At 40.7% G+C, this 22,133-nt stretch overlaps 1 protein-coding gene across 1 annotated transcript in view; it reads left to right on the forward strand.

The window, feature by feature from the left end:
• The window catches only part of LOC134568897 (gastrula zinc finger protein XlCGF71.1-like), a 37,375-nt gene extending 24,103 nt beyond the window's left edge, over positions 1 to 13,272 (forward strand). The window contains exon 3 of the mRNA XM_063427600.1: positions 11,914 to 13,272. Coding sequence (XP_063283670.1) covers positions 12,202 to 13,038 — 837 coding nt within the window. The 5' untranslated portion in view covers positions 11,914 to 12,201 and the 3' untranslated portion in view covers positions 13,039 to 13,272. The remainder of the gene's footprint in view (positions 1 to 11,913) is intronic.
• Positions 13,273 to 22,133: the final 8,861 nt, after the last annotated feature.

The raw sequence follows: 22,133 nt of genomic DNA on the forward strand, positions 1-22,133 counted from the left end.
TTTTTCAGAGGCATAGGACTGTGGCATATGATAGAACTGCACATTTTTAAATGTAAACATATTAATGCATATAATGTTGCTTAACAGGAAAATTGTAGGGTTGCTTGAGACATACTATATAGATTGACATTAACGTAGTCGATTATGCTAAAAAATAAACAAAAAAAAAAAGAAAGTAACATGCTAAACCGTGGTTAATTTTTCAGTAACGTAGCCACTGGGCTCCGTGGTCAGTGTGGGCGCGTGGGATACTAACAGGGTGAGAAATTATGGTTGCACTGTCATGCCCATCTCAGCCCGAATGCACCCATAGCATTAGGAAGGGTGTCAGTTAAATAGGCTGGTGTGGCCTCAGCGAAATGCCGCCCGGGCAGGGAGCTTGCATGGCCCATTCTAGCTGTATTATTACAGTATGCGTACGTTGAACAGTTGTCATGGGATAGCAGGCTATACGGCTACATATCATGGCATTGCAGAGTGGGAGCCCTGTTTCACAGCCAATATAATAAACATGGTTAAGGCATCATATATTGTTAGCTGGAGGAGGCAGAGAGGTTTAGCCTAGAATACATATTTTACATGGTAGTGCATGGTATTAAATTATTATATTCTTGGGGCAGAGCGTACGATTGACTTTAAAAATAAAATTTAGATAGTAACAACATCACCAACCGAAATTAAAGATTCCTACTGGAGCTAATAATGTTGTACCGCTGTGCCACCTGAGATATGTTAATTAGATGGAGGTCAAAATAATAACATGTGCTGGTACTATTAGGTAAATAATGTCCACAAGATGGCTACCACAGGAAAGCTGGTAAAATGGGAGTAACCGTGAGCTAGTAAAATCTTGCCTTTCGCTACCAAAAACAGTTTGCCATGACTAGATCTGTATGTAAGTCTGCTTAGCCAATGCCCGTTAATGGCAGGCTGTTATAGCTGGGAAACCTGAGTCCTCCGTTTAGTATTTGAGGTTGCCACCAGCCACTAGTGCCTGCATGTTGCTGCACCTCGCCGGTATACAAGCAGCTGAGATCTCCAGTCTGCTCCGGGCCTCCGGTCGTTCTTCGTGCACATGAGCTTTGTTGCCTGGAATGCACCATCCGGGAGAACAGCTTGCGGGTGTAGACTCGCCTTCCTCCAGAGCCTCGCCTAGGGAAGCGAGGATGAGACGGTCTGGCAGAGTTCAGGTATGGTCGGGCTGCTGTACGCTTTGGCGCCTGAAGATTCCGCCGATGGGGCTGATGGCAGGATGAACTTGCCGCCATATTGGGTCGCGACCCGGCACCGGATCTATGGGCTGTCGCTTCGTCTCTCACTGCAGGTGTAGCAGGTGAGTCTCGAAGGGTAGCTCTGTGCTCCAGGCGCCTCCAGAATTCTTGGCATATAAGATCGAACCGCATCTCAAAACGGTCTTTCCATGTCTGGATCTCTTGGTCCCCTCGAGATTGCGGAGGTTGTGGCTCCAGGGGGGGGGAATGCGGGGAGCCAGGAGAGTTGTTGCTCTGAGAGGCCCCAAGGTCGGAGGATCGGCCGTCTCCCCGTCCCTTAGGCCTCCGTCTGCGTTAGGCCGCATTTGTGAGGTGTGGGATATCTTGATAAAAAAATCACGGAGCTGGTACCCACTAGCTCCCACTCGAATCAGCAACAATCCACAATTATGCAAAGCTGCAATTTTCACGATTTTAGTAAGTTATAGCTGAATTTAGGCTCCTTTAGGCCAGAGCTCTTTGTAAGCACGTCTGCTTAGCTCTGCAGTCAGGCCCCGCCCCCCAGCCCATCATAATTTAAAGAACTCAAACATTACGTTTTTGACTTCTTCATTCTTTATCTCTTCTGGGATGCCCCTTACTCTGATGTTGTTTCTCCTTGAACTGTCCTCCAGTATCAGCACTAGGCCCAATAGGCTTGTAATCCAGCCCTGCCTGTAAATAAACCTTTGCTTCTAATGTATATCTCATCTTAAATGTTTGCATTGAAGAAAGTCATTGTTGAATACATGTATTATAGTATGTCTAAGTGATTCTGTACTCCACTTCAAACAGCAATCCCGTAGACCTGTATAATTGTATTGGATTTACAATTGATTCAGCTCCAAACTCTATCTGAGAAACCTCTGAAAAAGTCACCCTTGTTGAGTGAAAAAGGCAAAAATGCTTTCCAAAGAAAAGGGAATGTTGAGGCAAAAAAACCCTCAGGGAATCAAGCTAAAAACTGAGAAGGAAAGGGTGAGGTTTTTTTTTTGTTTTTTTTTTCCTCCCTCTCCTACAGTTTTCAAACTAACAAACCAAACTTTACTCATCTAATTAACCCCTTAACGCCATTACGGCGTTCTATGCCGTCCCGCATTTAAAGGGCTTTAAAGCCGTTGCAGCGGCATAGAACGCCGTAACGGCTTGCAGCCCCTGGAGGAGAGATCTACTCACCTCCGCCGCAATCCTCTTCTGGAGGGCTGCCTGACAGCCCAGGCAGCCCTCCCCCGGCAAATCAGGCCCCCGGGGACCATGTGATCGCTCAAAGAGCGATCACATGGCCCCCTATAGCTGGCTGTGGATCTGCCAGCAAGGGGACTGTCTAAAATATCAGACAGTCCCCCTGCTGGTAGGTAGTGTAAAAAAAAATATATTAGACAAGTGTAAAATTAAATTAAAAGTGTGTGTATATATATATATGATATAGATAGATATGATATAGATAGATATGATATATGATATATGATATAGATAGATATGAGATATGAGATGATATATGATATAGATAGATGATATAGATATGATATATGATATAGATATGATATATGATATAGATATGATGTATGATATAGATATGATGTATGATATAGATATGATGTATGATATATGTAACATCATACATAATGTATTTTAATATTAGTATTAAAATACACTTAGAATTACGTTACATATATATAATATGAATATATATTAGATATATACACATATATTTTATATATATATATATATATATATACGTATAAATAAAATATTGAAACAAAATTTTAAATAAATTATATATTTATATGTAATTTCATTCTAACTATTTTGTTATTAATATATATATACCGTATAAGCCGAGGCCCCTAATTTTACTCCAAAAAACTGGGAAAACTTATTGACTCGAGTATAAGACTAGGGTGGGAAATGCAGCAGCTACTGGTAAATTTCTAAATAAAATTAGATCCTAAAAAAATTATATTAATTGAATATTTATTTACAGTGTGTGTATATAATTAATGAATGCAGTGTGTGTGTGTATATGAATGCAGTGTGTGTGAGTGAGTGCAGAGCCTTGGTGGGGGGTGGGAATTTTTTATATATTTTTTGTTATTATTTTATTTTTATTTTTGTTATTTTTTTTCATTATTATTTTTTTTTTTATACTATTATTTTATTATTTATTTTTTTCGTCCCCCATCCCTGCTTGATACATGGCAGGGAGGGGGGCTCTGCTTCCCTGGTGGTCCAGTGGCATTGGCAGTTCAGTGGGGGGAAGAGGGGGGCTGGCAGGAAGCACTTACCTCTCCTGCAACTCCTGTCAGCTCCCTTCTCCTCCGCGCCGGTCTGTGCAGCTCCTCTGTCAGTCTCGCGAGAGCCGCACTTTGACCCCGCGGCTCTCGCGAGACTTACACTGGGAGCTGACCGAGGTGCTGAAAGGACCGGCGCGGAGGAGAAGGGAGATGACAGGAGCTGCAGGAGAGGTAAGCGCTCGCTGCTAGCCCCATTGTCTGTATTATGGCAATGTGTGTGTATATATATAGATAAATACATATAATTACATAAAAGATTACATTAGTGTGGCGAAACCGACCTCGCCACGTGTCCTTGGAGAGGGCTGATTGCCCGCCTCTTGCCTTTGGACTATGGACCAGACTTTATGGGAATGTGATACCCCAGATAGCCATACCATGGAGCCTATTCATATAATGAAAGACTATGGGAAAGACTTTAGCTCCATGGCAATTGTACTGTGTGAGTAGGATCTGCGCGCTATTCGGTAGTTTTGTGCGTGCAGATCCCAGCTATCTGGGGATAGGTGAAATGTCTGTGTGTTATGTGTAAATGTGACTTTATGTATTTTAAAGTGTTTTATGTTGTTTTGCAACCATGTGGTTAATGGAGTCTGCCTTTAGTCCTGGGTAATTGGATTACTTCTCCAATTAACTCCAGGGCAGAAGGGAGGAAACCAGGGTGCATTGTGGGGATGTTTTTCTGCCAGCCAGAAAGGAACAAAAGATACTTTTAGTAACTTTTGAACCCCTGGTCGGATTCATGCCATTTTATAATATGTTGTTCCCCTGAATGGATTGATTGTGGATATGTATTTTTATGTGAATGTGATGTATGGTTTTAAAGTTATGAAAGTTGTGTAAAAGTATATTTTACACTGTATGCATAATGGGATTATGTGTCACACTAAGGGGAGGGGATGTGTGGGAGGTAACATCTATGTCATTGGTTCTTTTATGCCTCCCCCTGGGTGTGGCCTGTATGTGTGAGTTGGAAATAAAAGCCAGGCTGGATGAGCCAGTCCAGAGTTCCTGTTTTACCCTCAAAGTGATGTGTTGTCTCATTATTGGGGGAAGGATTTATTGCATGCTGTTCCAGTTGACTGCTAGGAGTACAAGCCTATTCGTATGGTTCCTATTCAATGGTCTACAGCATTCATATGCTTGGGAGAATTTAAAGGTTTCTCGGATTCGGTGATTGTGGTGTCTGCCAGAGTGCTTGGAGTCCTCAGGAAGCACTAGGAGCATCCATTAACGGAGGTACCAAGTCGGGGTGCCAGGCGATCCGTTACAATTAGTATACACATAGAATTTAAATACCTATAAATGCGTGTATATTTAAGTAATTTTTAACATAATTATGTCATTGGATTACCGTATATACTCGAGTATAAGCCGACCCGAATATAAGCCGAGGCCCCTAATTTTACCCCCAAAAACTGGGAAAACTTATTGACTCGAGTATAAGACTAGGGTGGGAAATGCAGCAGCTACTGGTAAATTTCTAAATAAAATTAGATCCTAAAAAAAATATATTAATTGAATATTTATTTGCAGTGTGTGCAGTGTGTATGAATGCAGTGTGTGTGTGTGTGTGCGTGTGTGCAGCGTGTGTGTGTATGAGTGCAGTGTGTGTTGCAGTGGTGGGGGGGTGGGCAATTTTATTATTTTATTTATTATTATTTTATATTATTATTTATATTTTTTATTATTATTTCTTCTTATTATTTTTTATTTTCGTCCCCCCTCCCTGCTTGATACATGGCAGGGGGGGGGGCTCCTTCCCTGGTGGTCCAGCATTGGCAGTTCAGTGGGGGGGAGAGGGGGCTGGCAGAGATCTTACTTACCTGTCCTGCAGCTCCTGTCAGCTCTCTCCTCCTCCGCGCCGTCCGTTCAGCTCTTCTGTCAGCTCACAATGTAAGTCTCGCGAGAGCCGCGGCTCTCGCGAGATTTACACTGGGAGCTGACCGAGGTGCTGAACGGACGGCGCAGAGGAGAAGGGAGCGGACAGGAGCTGCAGGACGGGTAAGTAAGATCTCTGCCAGCCCCCTCTCTCTCAGTCTGTATTATGGCAATGCAAATTGCCATAATACAGACTATTGACTCGAGTATAAGCCGAGTTCCGGTTTTTCAGCACAAAAAATGTGCTGAAAAACTCGGCTTATACTAGAGTATATACGGTAATTAAAATTTGATTGACATGCCTGACAACACAGGGAGAAAGTGCAGAGAATTTAATTTGCAAGCACTATATTTGACCCTGTAACTCTCCAAGACACCATAAAACCTGTACATTGGGGGTACTGTTTTACTCGGGAGACTTCGCTAAACTCAAATATTAGTGTTTCAAACTGGTAAATTGTATTACAATGATTATATTTTAAGTAAAAGTGAAGTTTTTTGCATTTTTTACAAACCAACCGCACTCTTATGGACTATATTATTGTTGTAATATGTTTTACTGTTTTAAAACAAATATTTGTGTTTAGTGAAGTCTCCCGAGAATAACAGTACACCCCATGTACAGGTTTTATGGTGTTTTGGAAAGTTAGAGAGTCACATATAAGGCTTGCATTTCGTTTTTTTGACATTGAAATTTGCCAGATTAGTTATGTTGCCTTTGAGACCGTATGGTAGCCCAGGAATAAGAATTACCCCCATGATGGCATACCATTTGCAAAAGTAGACAACCCAAGGTATTGCAAATGAGGTATATCCAGTGATTTTTAGTAGCCACTTAGTCACAAACACTGGCCAAATATAATTTTTTTTGCTTTTTTCACACAAAAACAAATATGAACGCTAACTTTGGCCAGTGTTTGTGACTAAGTGGCTACTAAAAAAGACTAAACATACCCCACGTTCAATACCTTGGGTTGTCTACTTTTTCAAATGGTATGCCATTATGGGGGTAATTCTCATTCCTGGACTACCACACCGTCTCAAAGGTAACATTACTAATCTGGCAAATTTCAATTTGAAAGTGGAACGCTCTATATTTGACCCTGTAACTTTCCAAAACACCATAAAACCTGTTAATGGGGGGTACTGTTGTACTCGTGAGACATCGCTGATTACAAATGTTTAATTTTTTTGGAGTAAAACTTAACAGTATTATGACATTTACAGCTAAAATGTGAGGCGGAACTACAAATTAAAAAAACAAAATCATTTCTCAGTTTTTTAAATTTTATTCATAATTAATTATGTTTCATATTTAAATATTTGATATGAAATGAAAGCCCTGTTTCTCCTGAACAAAATGATATATAATAAGTGTGGGTGCATTTAATATGAAAGAGGTGAATTACGGTTGAACAGACATATAGCGCAAATTCCAGTTTTTGTTTACGTTTTGTTTTGATCAGAACGTGTACTATTGACTCTGTCCTGAAGGGGTTAAAGGAAGGAGACAAGATGACCTGCTACATGAATATAGCGTCAAAAAAAAAAAAAAAAAAAACCTAAATACTAGAAGATAGAGGCAAAACAAAATAAGTAATTATGATCCTATTGTTTAGCACCAGATAGATATACAGTCTAATATTAAGTCTCTCCCCCCCAATGGATTAACCCCTTAAGGACACATGACGTGTGTGACATGTCATGATTCCCTTTTATTCCAGAAGTTTGGTCCTTAAGGGGTTAAACAAAGGGGTAAGGGAAATAGCAAAAAAAGACAAGGAAGAAACTATTTTCAATTATTAAAATAATTATTCCTAACGTCACACTGGATCAATTAAATATTTTTTGATCAAAAAAGTATGCTTGGACGTAATGAAAGAGAAGAAATACATATCCTTCACCAGTAAGTAAATGAAAATGCTGACATAATTGCGTTGTTAAGATGTAAAAACTATTAACCGCAAGATTCTCTTAAAGAATTAAAACCCAGATATGAAGAACTTCTTCAAAGGAAAACAACAGATCTTAAGGACCGTTCAAGGAGAAGCACGAGTGTAAGGATCTAGTTGTTTCTAGTCGTTTCTTTCACACCTCACCCCTCTGCCAGTCCTTACATTGGCTTCCTGAATGCTATAGGAGTCAATTCAAGGTACTAACTCACACCTATAAAGCACTGAACAACTCTAGCCCCTCTTATATCTCCTCACAGATCCATAGGTATGTCCCTTCTCGGTCTCTCCGCTCTGCCCGTGACCACCTCCTGTCCGTTGTGCGCACTCGTACGGCCAACTCGCGCTTGCAGGACTTCTCGCGGGCGGCTCCCTTCCTATGGAATAGCCTGCCTACCGCCATCAGACTCTCCCCTAGTCTTGCATCTTTTAAGAAGTGCCTTAAAACCCATCTCTTTAGGAAAGCTTATGGCCTCCAAGACTAACCAATACCTCACGTACCTGTCTCTTGCCCTCTCCTAAAGGGCAGCCCACCTTATTTGATTGCAAATTCCTGTCCTAATGTGTTTTACACCCCACCTCCTATAGAATGTAAGCTCGATCGAGCAGGGTCCTCTTCAACCTATTGTTCCTGTAAGTTTATTTGTAATTGTCCTATTTATAGTTAAATCCCCTCTCATAATATTGTAAAGCGCTACGGAATCTGTTGGCGCAATATAAATTGCAATAATAATAATAATAAATAAGGATCCTCCCAGAATAGATAAAGAATGGAATTAAAAAACTTAATGATTGCGTTCTGTGAAGAGATAACAGGAGTATTGGGGCTGATGTGTACTATGTCACTGCTGCCGTCCAGGAGTAGTGGGAGTCTAAGCGCAGGATTTATTTTTGTATATTTGCTTTTGTATCATATAGCCATGTTACAGTGCTGCCTTCCATCCCATGTGTTCCCTATTAAGGGTTGAGAAGTATGTAGGGTTTTTTTAAAAAAAAATACCCCTCTGTCTTATTAGAGATTTTGTGTTTTTTATTTTTTTTGCCTGAAGCTGGAGCATGGATGGTGAATTGTTAGTGTAGGACCAACTTAGAGTGTAGGACCCACACAATAATATACCGTATATACTCGAGTATAAGTCGAGTTTTTCAGCACATTTTTTGTGCTGAAAAACCCCAACTCGACTTATACTCGAGTCAATGTCTGTATTATGGCAATTTACATTGCCATAATACAGACAATGGGGCTGTGTAGGAGGGGGGCTGGCAGGGAGCGATTACTTATCTCTCCTGCAGCTCCCTCCTCCTCCGCGCCGGTCCGGTCAGCTCCCCTGTCAGCTCACAGAGTAAGTCTCGCGAGAGCCGCAGGGTCATAGTGCGGCTCTCGCGAGACTTACACTGTGAGCTGGCAGAGGGAGCTGACAGGAGCTGCAGGAGAGGTAAGTGTTTCCTGCCAGCTCCCCTCCACAGAACTGCCAATGCCACTGGACCACCAGGGAGTGAGAGCCCCCCTCCCTGCCATGTATCAAGCAGGGAGGGGGGGACGAAAAAAATAACTAGAAAAGCTACAATTTCTGGGGAAATTGTGTGAAGTGTTCTTGCCTCCACCAGTAGTCTACAACTGGAGTGGGTGGAGTAACTGTTATTATTTATATAGCACATTTAATTGCAATGTTGTTGCCCAAAGTGCTTCACAGTTACATTAAAACATACATTTATAAAAACAGCAGGTGTACAAAAGGCCCTGTCTATGACAACACTTGCTGCTCCAGCCTGGCACAGGTCAGAGTATTTTGGCGGTTGCCATCTTCAAACGGTCGTATTTTAAAAACTATAAATCCTACAGCAAAGAGCTTTATATTGTGAGAATCACAAGACCCAGACCTACATTTTGATGCATAGTATGTCTCTGAAATAACAATGAAGGCAAAGTCGCAGTTTAGAAATTGCCCTTCAAATTTGAGCTGGCTAGAGTGGAGTTTCAATGAATGTCAATGGACGGCGTGAGTTGCAAACAAATGGTCATATATTGAAAACAATCAGGACTATGGCTTAGCCGTAGACCTTTCTAGTGGCAGCAGGGATAGCTGAACATTTTGATATAAGATTTGTGTAGGTGGGCTTGAAAAGGAGGGAGTGGTGGCAGTTTAGAAATCATGTCCTGATTTTTCAGCTTTTGCCAGCTCCCACTCTAGCTTTGCCATTCATTCCTATGGGACAAATTTTGCCACAAGAACGACGATATTCCGTGAACCATTCGGCGAAACGTTCCACAAAGTAATAGCAATCCGATCGGGAACAATCTGCACGTTTTGGTATACTTTTGTCTATGTAGTGTAAAAACTGTGGGAGGAGTTAGGGTGGTAAATTTGGCTATAATAAGAATAATAATAATAATATATATGTGAGATAACATTAAGTGGTCTTGCTATGCAAGAACACTTAATAATAATAATATATATGTGAGATAACATTAAGTGGTCTTGCTATGCAAGAACACTTAACTAGAGAAGCTACAATTTCTGGGGAAATTGTGTAAAGTGTTCTTGCCTCCCTGTCTACAACTGGAGTGGGCAGGGTAACTGTTATTATTTATTTATATAGCACATTTAATTGCAATGTTGTTGCCCAAAGTGCTTCACAGTTACTTTAAAACATACAGTTATAAAAACATTAGCAGGTGCAAAAGGCCCTGTCTATGACATCACTTGCTGCTGCAGCCTGGCACAGGTCAGAGTATTTTTGCGGTTGCCATCTTCAAACGGTCTTATTTTAAAAACTATGAATCCTACAGTGAAGAGCTTTATATTGTGAGAATCACAAGACCCAGACCTACATTTTGATGTATAGCATGTATGTGAGATATTAACAATGAAGGCACAGTTGCAGTTTAGAAATTGCCCTTCAAATGTGAGCTTTGCAGAGTGGAGTTTCAATGAATGTCAATGGACTGCGTGAGTTGCAAACAAATGGTCATATTGTGAAAACTATAAGGACTATGGCTTAGCTGTCGGCATTTTTAGTGGCAGCAGGGATAGCTGAGCGTTTTGATATAAGATTTGTGTAGGTGGGCCTGAAAATGAGGGAGTGGTGGCAGTTTAGAAATCATGTCCTGATTTTTCAGCTTTTGCCAGCTCCCACTCTAGCTTTGCCATTCATTCCTATGGGACAAATTTTGCCACAAGAACGACGATATTCCGAGAACCATTCGGCGAAACGTTCCACAAAGTAATAGCAATCCGATCGGGAACAATCTGCACGTTTTGGTATATTTTTGTCTATGTAGTGTAAAAACTGTGGGAGGAGTTAGGGTGGCAAATTTGGCTATAATAATAATAATATATATGTGAGATAACAGTAAGTGGTCTTGCTATGCAAGAACACTTAATAATATATATGTGAGATAACAGTAAGTGGTCTTGCTATGCAAGAACACTTTAAAAAAAAAAAAAGTGTCATTGTCAAGCCGGCAGAGGACTCTGAGAACACAGAGGAATATTGACAATATTGGAGAGTTGCAAAGGAATTCCACAGATGAAAATGAATAATATATAGAATTTATAGTTGTGACAGTATACAAGGGATGTGAATCTTCTCCATATCAAATCTACTTATACGGTAAAGAATTGGACGTTTCTATTTAACAATATCTATTCCTAGCCTGAAAGGTTAGAAGCAGAAGAAAGCTAAAACCATCAATCCTTTGGTCTGGACATATGGTCAGAACCACACTTACTGGCAAAACACACACTCAGACAGGTGTTGGAGAAAAGATAATTTGTATGTTTTCTCACCTTTTCCCTCACCCTAAAGGTACTCTCCAAAAAAGCTCAATGTCATCTGCCAGGAATACAGAAACAGTTCTTCAGCACAGTTGAAATATAAGTATAAGATTGAAAAAGAAAAATGTTGTGCTCACAAGCATGTATACATATGTATACAAATATATTTTGGGCACTTAATATTTTTCAAAGATAATTATCCATCCCAATTGTTTTTTTTTTTTTTTTTGCTTTTTGTAATTTCTGGTCTTACATGAAACTATTGTCTTTCTTACTTTGTTAAAGGGACATTGTAGGCATCCAGACCACTTCAGCTCATTTAAGTGGTCTGTGTCCCTTTTGTATTTACATTGCAGCTCTAAGTCTGCCTTCAGTGTCTGTCTATCAGACAGCCACTAGAAGTCTTCCGGAATCGTAACAGACTTTTGGTCTGTTATCTGACAGTGGACGTACTCACGCTCTGCACGAGGACCTCAAGCATCAGATTTTTCCCCATAGAAAAGCATTGATTTAATGCTTTCCTTTGGGGATGTCTAATGCACGTGCAAGACAGAGGAGGAGCTTCGACCCAGCGCCAAGGGACATCAGCGCTGGGATCAGGTAAGTAAATGGTTTTTAACTTTTTGATTACCGGGCAGGAGAGAGAGGGGGGAGTCAGAGGGATCGGTAGTGCCAGGAATACAGCTTTGTATCCTTTTAAACAATAGATCATTTAGAGTGACAAATTTTCCTTTAACTTCCAATGCATTTCTTTTAGGTGTTTCCATCAGCAGAATTTATCCTGAAGAACAGAAATGCACTAAGCAAGAGTTTGAAGAAATCTTATAACGAACAAGCATTCCAACTCTCAGAATCCTATGTCTACAACTGAGATAGTAAAGGAAAAAAATCCCATGTACTGAATGTGGGAAATGTTTTAGATATTATTCAAAAGTTAATTTCAGGACTTGCACATGAGCAACAACCTTTCTAATGTTTTAAATTTGAGAATTGTTTTACCCAACACTCAGCACTTATTAGGCTTTAAAGAATTCACACAGCAGAAATGTTCTCTTGTTCTGAATGTGGGAAATGCTTTAGCCAAAATACAAACCTTGTTACACATAAAAAAACTCACAAACGAGAGAAGCCGTTCTTGTGTTCTGGATGTGGGAAATGTTTTAGCCACCATTGCAAACTTGTTGAACATAAGAGAATTCACACAGGAGAAAAGCCATTCTCCTGTTCTGAATGTGGTAAATGTTTTAGGCAGAATAAATACCTTGGTATACATCAGAGAACTCACACAGGAGAGAAGCCATTCTTATGTTCTGAATGTGGGAAATGTTTCCGGCACAATACACACCTTCTTATACATCAGAGAACTCACACAGGAGAGAAGCCTTTCTCATGTTCTGAATGTGGGAAATGTTTTAGCCAGCATATAAAACTTGTTGAACATCAGAGAACTCACACAGGAGAGAAGCCTTTCTCATGTTCTGAATGTGGGAAATGTTTTAGCCAGAATACATACCTTGTTGTACATCAGAGAACTCACACAGGAGAGAAACCTTTCCCATGTTCTGAATGTGGGAAATGTTTTGTCACTAAATCAAAGCTGGTTACACATCAGAGAATTCACACAGGAGAGAAGCCATTCTCATGTACTGAATGTGGGAAATGTTTTACCAGTCACTCGAATCTTGTGTGCCATCATAGAACTCACACAGGAGAGAAGCCGTTCTCATGTTCTGAATGTGAGAAATGTTTTTGCCAGCATAAATACCTTGTTGAACATCAGAGAACGCACACAGGAGAAAAGCCGTTTTCATGTTCTAAATGTGGAAAATGTTATAGCCAGCAGTCACATCTTGTTAGACATCAGAGAACTCACACAAAATAGAAATTTTCTGATGTTGTGAATGTGTGGAATTTTATAGTGAGCTCTATAGGGTCTTATGAGGCATCAGTGGATTAACATGGGAATAAAGTATCTTGTATTGAGAAGGTGAGACATTGTAGAACTGTAATTAAAATTTTTCTCCATCCAGCATCTCACATTCTAGCAAAATTAATTTCATGCTGACACAATAAATAATAGCTGTAAAGTATATCCGGTGTAAATGTTGTCTTTTATTTCATACACTTCTTGCAAAATTAAACGGCATGGGCATTCAGGACATTAGGGTGTAATGATACATCCTACTGGATGTGCACCTTCCGCCCCCTCCCCGTTCCCTCAAGTGATTTCTTGACAATCTGATCGGGAGTACTGTTTGGCAATCCAGGTAGTCCCAAAGCAGCAAACTGGGTGTGATCAGAGTGATGTGAATGTGGTGACAGCCTGGATAAATACTTGCAAAAACATAACATACAGGGATACAATTTCTAATTAGTTGGCTAATAGCTGCTTGATCCAAGGAGACATCTGACTGCTATTTTGGGTTCAAGAAGGAATTTTTTCCTAGTTTGTTGCAAAATTGGAAGTGCTTCAGACTGGGTTTTTTTGCCTTCTTTTGGATCAACAGCAAAAGCATATGTGAGGAAGGCTGAACTTGATGGACGCAAGTCTCTTTTCAGCTATGTAACTATGTAACTATGTAACTGATACAATATCACATGCAATTATTTGTTTCCTGGACTTTGACATAGTATTTTGACTCTCTCTTTCCTCACTTTAATCTGAGACGAGAGAGGCAAAAAGTTAATTGTTGGCTGTGTTCCAAGTGTTCGTGTTTGTAATTTTCCTGCTGCTCTATTACATTGTCTGCCTCCGTGTAAGTAATCAGAAATAATCACCCTTAAATCCCTTTCCTCAGATGTTTAGGTTAGAACTTGCACTTATCCACATTAATGTTGGTTGCCACAACTCTGACCATTTTTCTAGTTTACCTAAATCATTTGCCATTTAGCTTATCCATCCTGGAACATCAACCCTGTTACATATCTTAGTATCATCAGCAAAAAGACATGCCTTACCATCAAGACCTTCTGCAATATCACTAATAAAAATGGGTCCAAGTACAGATCCCTGAGGTACCCCACTGGTGACAAGCCCATGCTTTGAATATACTCCATTGACTACAACCCTCTGTTGCCTGTCACTCAGCCACTGCCTTACCCATTCAACAATATTGGAATCCAAACTTAAAGATTGCAGTTTATTGATAAGCCTTCTATGTGCAACAGTGTCATTTTTACAAACCCCAAAATACAACATATCCCCACAACAGTCATCCACTGATATCCCCGATCTGGGTGAACAACATATCCAAAAATCACCCAGATCGGTTCAGGAATTTACTGGAAGTCTTACTTTTGCCCCACCGTGCACATGGTCCCATGCTTTAAACAGTTCCATACACTCGACGACAAAACACTGCTGGACAATTTAAGATGGCCGCCGCCACCACCACATGTTTGAAAGGGGAATTGTGCGAAGTCTCAAAATGCACAAATAGTGTTTTAAAAAGGCAATACACCCCAGGGACCATAGTCACAGTGCAAGAGGCTGACAAGCAGGCCTCTCCAAAACCCAGTGGCAAGGTTACTTTCCCCACAATACCCTGACAAAAATATCTGCATAGATGAGTCAAATTTAAGATTCAGGAGAAGACTGCTTTTCAAGCAGTACGTCCCATCTAAGCTGACTTGTGGTACAAAATTGTACAAGTTGTGCAAATGTAATACTGGGTATTCATGCAGAAAGTCAACTAGATCCACCAAGCTGCTTTGATTCTGTGGGGACAATTGGAAAATGTGTATTGAAACTCCTACTACCATAAATAAATTAAGAATATCACCTATGCCTAGATAATTGTTATGCTAGTATACATTTATTTAACAGTATAGTCATTAGCGAAAGTACCACTTAATGTAGTTGTTTTTGTGTCCATAATCTGTCCCTGCAACCTTTTCAATGTAACTGCTGCCTTTTCAGGGTAAAGGCAGTGTTTACATTGCTGTCTAGTAACAACTCTAGTGGCAGGCACTCAGACGCCACGAGAGGTGCTGCTTAGTCCAGTACTGCACAGTGCAGCAATGGCATTCAGCATCTTCACACTCTACATTGATTCAATGTATCGCTACGAGGAGAGGCTTATTGGCGCAGTGTGGAGATTTGCCACGCATGTGCAAAAGCCTCAGCATTGTTTAAGCTCAGATAGTCAAATTTGCTGATCTCAGCCATAGAGGTGGGCCAGCCACAATGCTGGAAAAAAGGTACGTAAACTCACTATAAAGTTAAGAAAGAGGGTTGGTGACCTAAACAGTTATTTTAGCACTATGATGTGAGTAATACATGTTTGTGATCTTTTAACCCCTTAAGGACGGCGGGCGTTCTATGCCGTCCTTTTTAAAGTGGTCCTAAACTTATTGGGTCCCCGCCCTTCCCCTGACGGCGGTCGCGACCCTGGGGTCTGCCTGATCCGCCCCATCACTGGCCATTTGGGTCCACGCAATCACATGGTCCCGAAGAGCCGGCTTATGCACTCATTAGCCGGGACTCCAAAGATACAATAAAGCAAAAAAATAGCTGCTCACCGGTCTTTAAAAATTCAAATACTTTATCAAATCAAATTAAAATCAGCGACCAACGTTTCAGTCCCCGCTCGGACTTTCATCAGGGTCCAAAATGATAAGACAACACATAATGCATGCAAGGAATGACAATATATAGCTATAATTATAATTAAGAATAACTCACCCAAGTGCATTGTGTCAATGTCGATACCGCCGTGTATACTTCCGGGTATGCGCACTCGGAGACTTCTAAGCTCCACCCCCAAACGTGTACGTATAGCAGCTATTTTTTTGGCATTATTATTTATATATAACAGATCGACGGGCACTCTGACTTGGTACCTCCGTTGAAGGATGTTCCTAGTGCTTCCTGAGGACTCCAAGCACTGCAGCAGACACCACAACCACCGAACCGGAGAAGCATACGATTTCTCTCAAGCATATGAATGCTGTAAACAGCTGAACAGGAAAAGCATACAATCAGCTTTCACTCCTGGCAATCAGCATACAATCCAATTCCCCCAATAACGAGACGACACTTTGTTCTGAGGTCAAGCAGAAATAACTGTACTGACACATACAGCCTCTTTTATTCCCAATCCACAAACGGAGTGTAGGAGAAGGTAAGGGTCAGCGGTGTTCATTGAAATGTGTAGCCGATTTCAGTTCCATGGATTTGGCTACACATACCGCTGACCAGGGCCGGACTGGCCCACCGGGATACCGGGGAATTTCCCGGTGGGCCGGTAGACTTGGGGCCGGCAGTGCAGCACCTGAAAAAATATTTTGTCCTCCTCTGAGTTTTGTTTGGGGGCTGGGTCAGATAATTACCGAGGTGGCTGCTAGAGGCTGGTACACAGACAGGTAGCAGCCATCTGCAGCAGGGAGGAGTGAGCGTCTCCCACACATTGCCAGTCTCTCTGCACGGCCAGTCTGGTAGGATCCAGCCCCTGCACTGGAGCTCTGCCCCCAGCCTCAGCCTGGTGAACTTTCACACAGGAAGAGGAAGCATATCATGAAGGAACCTCACACTAAGCTTAGAATCCACACTGCCAGTGACAGGTAATTGTATGAGTGACACTGAAAGAGTTAGAGAGAGAGAGAGAGAGAGAATCAGTGAGCTTGTAGTGTGCTTGTGTGTGTATCAGCGAGCTTGTAGTAAGCTTGTGTGTGTATCAGCGAGCTTGTAGTAAGCTTGTGTGTGTATCAGCGAGCTTGTAGTAAGCTTGTGTGTGTATCAGCGAGCTTGTAGTAAGCTTGTGTGTGTATCAGCGAGCTTGTAGTAAGCTTGTGTGTGTATCAGCGAGCTTGTAGTAAGCTTGTGTGTGTATCAGCGAGCTTGTAGTAAGCTTGTGTGTGTATCAGCGAGCTTGTAGTAAGCTTGTGTGTGTATCAGCGAGCTTGTAGTAAGCTTGTGTGTGTATCAGCGAGCTTGTAGTAAGCTTGTGTGTATCAGCGAGCTTGTAGTGGGCTTGTGTGTGTATCAGCTAGTTTGTAGTCTTAGACTGTCTTATACAATTGAATTGCAGCAATAATTCAATGGAGGAAGGTAATTGAGATTAACTTGCAGAGATTTGATTTAGCTTAATTGGTAGGAAACACATCTGCTGGAGACTGAGGGGTTAATGAATAGGAATTACTCCTATAACGATAGGAGAACGTGCGCGCAGGCTAAAGCTTGAGTGCTCAAAAGTCAGTGAGAAAGTTCGTATAACACAAGTGAGGTAACTTAGCTTCCAGAGGCTTTAGGTATGTCCCAGAGTCCCCTCCGGGGAGGTTCCGTTGGAGAGAGGTCGAGAGGAGTCGAAGTGTTAGCCGTGATCGAGGGAAGGAGAAGGAGGTCAGTCAAGTACGAGTCCGGTTCGGTACACAGGAAGATTGTAGAGCAGAGTTGCAGCCAGTTTAATTCCGCGGTACGCTGTTCATTAATCCAGCGTCTGTTGTCTGGCGCGGTCGCATTATGTAGCGCAGCGATACCGCGTCAGAGAGGGGGAGTGGCAACAGTCCGTCAACCCGGAAGAGACAGGAATTACTGGTAACGGCCATGACAACATGTTTGTAATCCTAATGCTATAGTGTCCCTTTGATATTATGGTGGCTGATCCCCTATATGTAACAAATATGTGTTCGTGAGGTCAGAAATATAAATACATTCAATGTAGAAATCCACATATAAAAGAGGTAAGCCTGAAATTGTAGGAGGGTTTTTTTGGGCCTGTATAACCCAGGTGACCCCTGTTGTCGCTTTTCAGAAGTTCCCTTCCCACCTTATTATTCACATTGATATCAACAGGTCCTCTTTATAACAGGCCTAACCACTCATTGGTTACAGCACACCTCAACTGATTTATGTCATATTCGAGTTGTTATCTTCTAAGTCGGCTGTTAATGTCCCGGACACATATATGTGTTTATCTCACTCTTGGAATTGTGCACCTACAATGTTTCAAGTTCACCTTCTCCAAAGCAATGTGTGCCCTGGCTGTGCCAAGACTGAAGTAGATTGTGGTGTCAGTCGTTAAATCTCCAGTCTCCATTTAAAATAAATGGAGTCTCACATGAAAAAAAAGTTAGTAAAGGTAGTGTATGCCTAAGACCCAAGGTCTAGGTAACACAAGTAAGATACGGATCTCAGAAGCCTGCTAAAATTAATAATCTTTAATAAGGTATACTTAACCATGAACAAATAAAACAACAAAATGTGGATACTTAAAATAAAAAATCACCCAAAAACTGTGCAAGAGGAGATTGAAATGGGCTCAGGGAGTAATGGATGAGATATCAACTTAGGCAAAAGTGCTCTAGATGTATACTCATTACTGGGGAATACAATTGGGAGGTACCACTGTACACTTAACTACCCGGCTGAATTGTAACAGAGCCAAACCCTTAACACTGGACTGCAGAAGTGTATATTCGTATGGAGGTATAGAGCCAAGGAGCTCTTAACAATATAACACTTCAAGATATAGCAACAGGTAATGTTAAATACTTGCTTAGAGGTCACAGGTGGATCATATGGCCGTCACAAAGTAACATAAGAGGGTACTGCAACTTAAAATAGTGCAGAAAAATACATTTGGTCACACCTTTATAGCTAAATACAGGGTAGTAACATAAAGCACTAGGTGGATAGTATAGATGTGGGATACTTAGATGTTCCCCTATTGAATATAAACAGACTCAACACTACTTAAAACTAACCTCAGTGCTGTATGCACTGACTGGTAGATAGTGTAGATATGGGATACTTATATGTTCCCCTGTTGAATATAAACGAACTCAATACTTCTTGGAACTATCCACAGTGCTGTATGCACTGATTTGTCAAAGCAAGGCTAGTAAAGTCGTATAACACTCTTAGTCTATTAGCTGAAAGCCAACAGTTAGTAGTAATAATAGTACAGCTCCCATCTTCCCTCCAAAAAAAAAAAAAAAAATAAAAAAAAAAATAAAAAAAAAAATAAAAAAAATAATCTCCAAACAGGCCCCAGCTCCTCTTGTCCTAATACAACACCCCTAACATAGTGAAGTGAAAAATCGTGAGAAAACTGTGATTATAAAATCATCTAAATTCTCTGCATGTCTGCCTAACGCGTTTCGGCGCTGTACAAAGCGCCTTTCTCAAAGGCTGTCAATGACAGCCTTTGAGAAAGGCGCTTTGTACAGCGCCGAAACGCGTTAGGCAGACATGCAGAGAATTTAGATGATTTTATAATCACAGTTTTCTCACGATTTTTCACTTCACTATGTTAGGGGTGTTGTATTAGGACAAGAGGAGCTGGGGCCTGTTTGGAGATTATTTTTTTTTTATTTTTTTTTTTTTTTTTTTATTTTTTTTTTTTTTTTTTGGAGGGAAGATGGGAGCTGTACTATTATTACTACTAACTGTTGGCTTTCAGCTAATAGACTAAGAGTGTTATACGACTTTACTAGCCTTGCTTTGACAAATCAGTGCATACAGCACTGTGGATAGTTCCAAGAAGTATTGAGTTCGTTTATATTCAACAGGGGAACATATAAGTATCCCATATCTACACTATCTACCAGTCAGTGCATACAGCACTGAGGTTAGTTTTAAGTAGTGTTGAGTCTGTTTATATTCAATAGGGGAACATCTAAGTATCCCACATCTATACTATCCACCTAGTGCTTTATGTTACTACCCTGTATTTAGCTATAAAGGTGTGACCAAATGTATTTTTCTGCACTATTTTAAGTTGCAGTACCCTCTTATGTTACTTTGTGACGGCCATATGATCCACCTGTGACCTCTAAGCAAGTATTTAACATTACCTGTTGCTATATCTTGAAGTGTTATATTGTTAAGAGCTCCTTGGCTCTATACCTCCATACGAATATACACTTCTGCAGTCCAGTGTTAAGGGTTTGGCTCTGTTACAATTCAGCCGGGTAGTTAAGTGTACAGTGGTACCTCCCAATTGTATTCCCCAGTAATGAGTATACATCTAGAGCACTTTTGCCTAAGTTGATATCTCATCCATTACTCCCTGAGCCCATTTCAATCTCCTCTTGCACAGTTTTTGGGTGATTTTTTATTTTAAGTATCCACATTTTGTTGTTTTATTTGTTCATGGTTAAGTATACCTTATTAAAGATTATTAATTTTAGCAGGCTTCTGAGATCCGTATCTTACTTGTGTTACCTAGACCTTGGGTCTTAGGCATACACTACCTTTACTGTCCTACTGTATATAATACAAGGGTTACCCCCTACTGAGATACGATCTGGACACACTTACCTTATCCCCGCAAGGGGGTACTTTCTTTTTCTGAAAAAAAAGTTAACATAGGTTATAGATCCCTACCAATGTTTTTCAGTAGCTGGAATGAAGGAGAAATGAAGGTCCCCTCTTAACATTGATACTATTATTCACCCTGAATTACAAAAAGCATTGAAAATGTTAGGTAAAATATTTAATTTGAAATCATTTTTGAAAAGTGTTGCTGGGGTTAAGACATATATATCTTTGTCAAGCATTTATAAACATATTCTTTCCCTTAAAATATTAAGGCTTTTTACATTTTGCCATGTCAAATGTAACAGCTAAATGGATTTCCTAAAAACATTTCAAACTAATTATTGGGACACTCTAAGAGCTATATTCACTGCAGCGCCATGTAGTGATTATGTTGCCTGGCTTGCCATGGTGCCATCAACCTTCTTTAAGATCAAACTTCTAGACTCTTCTTGGGTGCAGGAGACTTCCCTTCTCAGACACATTGATAATACTGAATTAAAGGGACACTATAAGTGCCAGGAATACAAAGCTGTATTCCTGGCACTATAGCCCCTCTGGCTTCCCCTTACCCCGCAAAAAAAAACCTTATTTACTTACCAGACATCTGACCTTGTAGTGGATTTCTTTTATGCAAACCATTAAGTTTGAATGACTATCTGTTCCTGTCTAAATTAGAAATAATAAAGTTGCGTGCACGCAGAAGTAAATTCACACTGAGACACGAGGTTCAGGTTAATGAAAGAACTTCAGGAAATTTAATGGCATCTGTTAAAAAGTGGGTGCGCAGACCCTTATAAAGGCATAATTACATCACTAAAGAAATTCAAGATAACAACAAGTAAACATTATTAATTGGTTTAGGTGTTAAGTGGTTAGTTAAATTCCCTCTCTACTGGGTGTACCATCTTATGTCATTACTGTCGTCATGAAATGCTCCTCCGGATTCCAGCACCATCTTGTTAGCACGAGGAGTTCACTCGATGGGAGGGGGGCTTTGGCAGCCATTTTGAGTAGTTGGCACGTTAGTTTCAAGGTTAGTTTCTTAAGGCTTTTAGTAACTTCACATTTTATTAAGACTAGCTGCTACAATGTTTCACTCAACAGGAACCTAACATTTCCTGCTGACACACAATTTCTACGAACAAAGCATTCTTGTAAGACTTGAACTATGAGGCCTAAGAAAGAAATATAAGGGTATAAATTTAAAGGGGCCTAATAATTCTACAACAACCTCACCATAGGAAAGCATTAAATCAATGCTTTCCTGTGGGGAAAAATCTGATGCTGGATGTCCTTATGCAGAGCATGAGAACGTCCAGCGGCAGATACTGGACCAATGGTACGTTTTAATGCAGGAAGCCTTCTAGTGGCTGTCTGGTAGACAACCACTGTGGGCAGACTTGGAGCTGCAATGTAAACATTACAGTTTCTGTGGAACTGCAATGTTTTACACTGGAAGACTATGTGCAAAAAGGACACTGCATTAGCTGAATTGGTCTCGGTGCCTACAGTGTCCCTTTAACACATCATGTCAGATTCAGCCAAACTAGACGGAACCCCTTGTCTCGCCCTCTTCCAATGCTCTCAGCTAATCACTGCACTCCAGGCTGGAGGAAACGGCTACTGATAATACTAACTGAATAATTGTTATGAAATTTTCACTTCTCATTTAAAGGACCACTATAGTGCCAGGAAAACATACTCGTTTTCATGGC

Source organism: Pelobates fuscus, chromosome 7, assembly GCF_036172605.1.
Source record: "Pelobates fuscus isolate aPelFus1 chromosome 7, aPelFus1.pri, whole genome shotgun sequence".
NCBI lineage: Eukaryota > Metazoa > Chordata > Amphibia > Anura > Pelobatidae > Pelobates > Pelobates fuscus.